Here is a 7,100-nt window from a genome sequence, read left to right as displayed (position 1 = left end):
GTCCTCCCTTCCAATAGAAAAAACAGACCCGCACACCGTGACATTTGCCCACTGGAATTTCCAAGACGACAAGACGTGACATTAGCTCCCCGTAGGTCCCGGCGAGAGGGTGCATCTAGACATTTGCTCACCGGAAGTGACAACCCGACAAGACGTGACATAAGCCCATCGTTGGACTAGGGCCCCCTTCCTGGCCCCGCCCACCTGCATATTCCCACCAATCATATTCCACCATTTTTATTTCTTCTCTGTTGTTTGTACGGCCCACGGGCCTTTATATTCTAATGTTTTTCACATTTGTAACCAGTTTTACCCTGAAGACGACCATGTGAAATGGTTGAAACAGCTGTCGGTATAAAATGGAAAACCACTCTGATGACTTTCGTACTTTCCTCCAGAGTTTGAACCATGAAGAAAAAATGATACTTAGAAAGTTAGAGAAATGTTCTCTAAAAATCATTGATGCCACTTGTGCTTTAGCATTCAACAGTAATATATATATGTATATATATATGCATATATGTATATGTATATATATGTATATATATGTATATATATGTATATGTGTATATATATGTATATATATATATATATATATATATATGTATATATATGTGTATATATGTATATATATGTATGTATGTATATTATATATTTAAGCAGTACCATGTTAGGGACACAAACCACAACATTGACTGGGACAACGTTAAGAAAATTGTTGATTGTAATTCAGCTTTAGATAGGAACATCATTGAATCCTGTTTCATAAAGAACAATTTTGATAATAATATTAACTTGAGTTTAGGTTTATTTAAACTAGACAATTTTATAATTAATAGGATAGTAAAACAGTACCAAATTTCCTAATTGTACCAAATGTCCTGTGGACCTTTCGGCCACATAGTTTTGTTCTTTTTTTATTTTATTATTTTTATTTATTATTTCTATGTGTATAAGAATGTGTATGTTTTTCATTTATTGTTACCATTAATATTTCTATATGTATATGAGTATGTATGTATGTATTACGTCCGGAGGTTTTATGTGGCTATAACCTTTTCAGTTTTCTTATTTCTGTTAAATATTGTGTTGTTTTTTGTACAATTTGATAATATTATCTTGTGTTTTGGTTAAACAATCTTATGATCATAGGATATTTAAGCAGTACCAAGTTTCCCAATTGTACCAAATGTCCTATGGACCTTTCGGCCACATGATTTTGCTCTTTTGAATTTTTTGTTTTTTTGTTTTGTTTTGTACTATTACCTTTCTTATTCCCATGTGTATATGAATGTGTATGTACTTTTATTATTATTACCATTAACATTTCCATGTGTAATTGAATGTGTATGTATGTATAATGTCCGAAGGTTTTAGGGGACTATAACCTCTCCCAGTTTTCTTACTTCTGTATAAATATTGTGTTCTATTTTTTCTTTCTTGTACTCTGAGGATGTCGTAATAGACGAAAACGTTCAGTATTCCGACTTTAATTTCCCTGTGGTTTCTGCAATATATATATGTTTGTATATATATGTATATATATATATATATAAATGTTTGTATATATATATATGTAAATATATATATATATATATGTATGTATATATATGTATATATATATATGTTTGTATATATATATGTAAATATATTATAATATATATATATATATGTATATGTATGTAAATATATATATATATGTATACATATATGTATACATATGTGTGTATATATATATATATGTGTATATATATATGTATATATATATGTATATATACATATGTATATATATGTATATATATATATATATATATATATATATATATATATATACCACGTAAATATTTGGAACAAACTATCTGTTCATGTTGTAAGTTCAAATACAATTAGCACCCTCTAAAAATGTCTATATAGATATATGGACTACAACCCAACTTGTTTCTCCTCATTGTGAGCTCATACACTTCAGTCACTGGTTCTTAATCGTTTCCACTGTTTACTCCCTTTTTCAATTCACCTCGTAAGGACCAACGAGTCTGTTGCCGTTTTTTATATATCCCTTGTATTCCGTTGTAAGGTTGAATCTAAATTACCGAAATTTCCATCCAGATTTATTTCCACAAGTTACATATCACAAAAGGAAATACCACAGATATTTTTCTTGTATACTTAATTGTGCCCAGAAGCTCTCAGAGTTCGCTTTTTCTCTCAAAGTCTTCTACTGTGTCGTGGAACGTGTCCTGTGCTAGTAGAGACTCATCTTCTGCCATGGCTCCAGGGCTACTATCACCATCTGCGGCAGCCACATCAGAACCATCTGGCTCCTCTCTCTTGAGGACGAAGATAATGTCAGACAGCCAGTAGAAGGCCTGGTCGAGGTCCCCCTCACACAGGTAGGGTAGTCGGGTCCAAGATTGAACTTGAAGGCCGAGAGAGGGGAAGACGTCTTGGCCAAGGCTGACAACCTGCTCCTCTATCGTTGATCCGGTAACACCGAGGTCTTCTGAAGGAAGGTGGTCAGCAGAACCTGCGAAAGAGTAGTACGTATTACGAACTGAACAGAAACAACTGTGGTCCGCATTAGCCATACGGGAATTCACGAAACCTAAATTTATATCGGGTGTCACACTATCAATATTAAGAAAATACACACACAAGCAAGGCTAAAAATTGTCAAATTAACTAATTAAGGAATATATGAAAATTACGAACTATTAACCAATGCCCAAACACACAGACATGCGCACGCACACACACACACATACGCGCGCGCACACATTCATGAGTTTAAAAGTAAACTAGACACTGCGAGATACAAAGGCGGGACACTACGAGCATAGCTCCCCTTCCCGTAAAATACATCTAGGTACAACTAGGTAAATACATACAAACACGCGCGCACACACAAAGGGACAAAGCTTGGAAAAGGTGGAGAAAAGATAAAAAACCTAGAAAATGGCAAATTTATATAAACTATAGAAATGAGTATGTTAAAGTGAGAAGAGAGGAGAAAAGGAACCATGAAAAGGATATTATATATAAATGCAAAGAGCAACCCAAACTATTCTACCGATATGTGAATGGTAAACTTAAAAACAAACAGGAAATGGTGAAACTACGCCAAGGGAATATATAATATACAGAAGAATTAGAAATGGCCGAAGTCATGAACGATCACTTTAAATCTGTCTTCACCAGAGAGAAAGTACAAAATTGGGACGAAGATAATAACAAGCGATCTCCCCCCATGAGTGAGTGTACAACAGCACAAAAAGAAATATCAGAACCCCTATCAAACCTTGACGTCAGAAAATCACATGGCCCGGATGGAATTGCAAATTGGATTCTAAAGGAATGCAAAGAAGAACTAACGGACAAAATACACAACATAATAAATAGCTCACTCAAAGAAGGAAAGATACCTAAAGACTGGAAAAATGCTAACATTGTACCAATATATAAAGGAGGAAACAAGAACCTACCAACTATAGGCCAGTATCACTAACAAGCACTATAGCCAAAATTTGTGAGAAAATCATCAAGAATAGATGGGTAAAACATCTGGAAGACAACAACATAACAGACCCATGACAATTTGGGTTCGTACAAGGAAGATCATACACCACAAACTTAATATGCTTCTACTCAAGACATAGTACAAGAAAGAAATGGATGGGCTGATTGTGCCTTCCTAGACTTGCAAAAAGCTTTTGACAAAGTACCACACAGAAAATTACTAAAAAAAACTGGAACACATAAGAGGAATACAAGGGAACCTACTAAAATGGATGGAGGGCTTCCTGATTGGTAGAAAGATGAGAGTAATGCTCAGAGAAAAATATTAAGATTGGAAAGAGGTGATCAGTGGAGTACCGCAAGGATCTGTATTGGCACCAATAATGTTTGCTGTTTATGTGAATGACATGGATGAGGATGTGAAATGTTACATGAGCTTCTTTGCAGACGATGCCAAACTGTTAAGGAAAGTAGAAACTGATAAGGACTGTGAACCACTGCAGGAAGACCTGAATAAGGTATGGAACTGGAGTCAGAAATGGGAAGTGGACTTTAATACTAAGAAGTGTAGCATAATGGAGTTTGGAAAAAGCAAAAACAGAATATCAGGAAAATATACAATTGGAACCAAGGAGGTAAAGAAGGAAGGATCCGAAAAAGATTTGGGGGTAATTATTACAAACGACATGTCCTATGACAAACAGATTAACAAAATTGTCGGGGAGGCATACAACTTGCTAAGGTCAATAAAAGTGGCATTTGCATACTTGAACGAAGACATGATAAAAAAATATATATATTGGTTACATTGATAAGGCCTAGACTAGAATATGCGCCGACATTGTGGTCACCCAGTACCAAAAAGAATATAAAGAAAACAGAATCCAGAGAGCAGCAACAAAAATGGCACTTGCACTTGCAAACCTATCATATGAGGAGAGATTGGCTAAACTGGAGTTACCGACACTGGAGCAAAGAAGAGAGAGAGGTGACCTACTGACCATCTACAGAATCATGAAAGGCACAGAGATACTTGATAGAGGGGACTTACTAAACTGGGACAATAGAAACACAAGAGGACATGGAAAGAAAATAAAAATATATAGCTACAGAAGAGAACTGAAGAAAAACAGTTTTCCACATAGAGTAGTGGAAACTTGGAACAAGCTGGACAAAGAAATAGTATGCGCAAAAACCATTCATGAGTTAAGCAAACTAGACACTGCGAGATACAAAGGCGGGACATCACAAGCATAGCTCCCCTTCCCGCAAAATACAACTATGTAGGTACAACTAGGTAAATACACATACACACACGTGCGCACGCACGCAAACGTACGCACATGCACCCACACGCGCACATACGGAACACACAAATGCATATACAGGCATACACGCAAGCACACGAACATACACACGGAGGCACGCACCCACACACGCACCTACACGCACCCGCACGCACACACACACACACACACACACACACACACACACACACACACACAGCGGCTCGGTGGCGGATTGGTAAAGCACTGGCCTCACAAGCCAGAGAACCGGGGTTCGATTCCCCGGTCGGGCGGAGATAAGTTGGGTTTGTCTCCTTTCACGTGTAGCCCCTGTTCACCTAGCAGCGAGTAGGTACGGGACGTTAGTCAAGGAGTTGTGACCTTGCTGTCCCGGTGTGTGGTGTGTGAGTGGTCTCAGACCTACCCAGAGATCGGCTAATAAGGAGCTCTGAGCTCACTGCCGTAGGGTGGTGTCTGGCTGTCTCGACAGAGACTGCAGCAGATCCGAGGTGAATACACACACACACACACACACACACACACACACACACACACACATACACACACACACACACACGACTCGGTGGTGCGGTTGGTAAAGCACTGGACTGCCAAGTACGGCGGTGCTCGCAGTACCCAGTTTGAATCCTGCCCAGGGCCGAAATTATTTCGGTATCGCTGCGCTTCGGGTCGTTATTCTGACTCTCGTGGGCGGGGAGTTGGGTGTTTGTGTGTGTGTGTGTAAGGTCATAGCATTACCCATAGATCGGTCATACGAGCTCTGAGCTCTCCTCCGGGAAGGAAATAGCTGTCGATCACGAGTCCAACACGTGATCCAAAGACCAAGGTGAATACACACACACACACACACACACACACACACACACACACACACACACACACACACACGTCAGTCGGAGTGGCAGCGAAGTCTGGACTCCGGTGATTTCGTCAAATTTCGAGGATCACAACAAGGAAGTACCTGTGTTGTATTAATAGGGAAGGGGAAAGCTCATGGTGTAGTGGGAAGGTGAAGAAAAAGGAGAAGGGTAAGGATTACTGAGGAAAATGGAAGGAAATGAGGAAGGGGAAAATAGGGCCCAGGAACTCAGACGATATGTAAACAAGAGACGGCCTGACGAAAATGGTGAAGTCGATGTGATTAGTAAAAATGAAAAAATAGAAATATAGATAAGAGCAGCGCGATGGAAGGTGAAGATAACTATTTCCATGGATTTAATGAGGGAAGAAATGACAACCTCCCCCGACTAGTAAATTTAGAGGAGAAACTAAAAGAAATGAATGAAAATTGGGAAGCTAAGTTTAACCAAATAAAGTCAATTACTCAAAGAGTTAATAAGCTGGAAGAACTAAAGGAAAATCAAAACCTAACTAAAGAAACAGTAGAATTTAAAAGACGGTTAAGAGAAGTAAAGGATGAGAATGAGGAATTGAAGAGGAGTAATAAAGAGAATAAAGAGTGCATAGCAAAAGAGGTAAGTGGTTGGAAAAAAGTACAAGAGAACAATAAAATGGAATTTAGAGGTATAATGGAACAGCAGATGAAAGAACAAAATAAAGACTCAGGGAGAAGGAGAATATAGTAAGAGAGCAGATATAAAGAAATGTATAATTATATTAGGGATGGAAGAGAAGTATAATCCAAATAGGACTACAAGAATAAAGGAGGAAAATTAAATAACATATTAGAAGTAGTTCAAGAAGATGAACCAGAAATAGTGAAACAAATAGAGGAAATGTATAGGCTCGGGAAATACAATACAGATAAGACCAGGCCAATTAAGGTTAAATTTAAGTCACAAACGACAGTAGAGAATATCTTAGCAAAAAACAGGGAAACTAGCAGACATTGAGCAATATAAAAAGATATAGATAAAAAGAGAAATGAATAAATAGAAAAGAGAGGATGAGAAAACAAAAAGACGAGAAGCTAAGGAAAAACGAGAAAAGAACAGAGTCAGAAAAAGAGAAATTCTATTGGAGAGTAGTGAATATGAAAGTGAGGAAATGGTTCATAGCATAGGAAAACCGAAGGGAAACGGAAAACACAACAGAAGTAGCAGAAAATTAAAAGTGTCTTATACAAATATAAATGGCTTAATAACAGGCTTGAACGAACTGAATGATTACCTGAAGGAAAAAGAACCAGACATAATGGGAATTGTAGAGACAAAATTGAAAGGTCCACTACCACCCAACAGTATAGGACATGGTGCATATAATTATTGGATTAGAAACAGAAAACAAAGGGGTAGAGTTATGTTTCTGACTAAGAGG

General features: G+C 37.6%; 1 protein-coding gene across 1 annotated transcript in view; it reads right to left on the bottom strand.

Annotated features, from left to right (window-relative positions):
* Positions 1 to 2,111: 2,111 nt before the first annotated feature.
* LOC143038529 (protein-L-histidine N-pros-methyltransferase-like) overlaps positions 2,112 to 7,100 on the bottom strand; it is a 173,557-nt gene continuing 168,568 nt past the window's right edge. The window contains exon 3 of the mRNA XM_076207837.1: positions 2,112 to 2,527. Coding sequence (XP_076063952.1) covers positions 2,190 to 2,527 — 338 coding nt within the window. The 3' untranslated portion in view covers positions 2,112 to 2,189. The remainder of the gene's footprint in view (positions 2,528 to 7,100) is intronic.

This window comes from Oratosquilla oratoria, chromosome 24 (genome assembly GCF_046742065.1).
Source record: "Oratosquilla oratoria isolate Oo_2021 chromosome 24, ASM4674206v1, whole genome shotgun sequence".
In the NCBI taxonomy this organism is placed as follows: Eukaryota; Metazoa; Arthropoda; class Malacostraca; order Stomatopoda; family Squillidae; genus Oratosquilla; species Oratosquilla oratoria.
The sequence above is the reverse complement of the archived record's forward strand: the minus strand, read 5'-3'. Positions and strand labels throughout refer to the sequence as shown.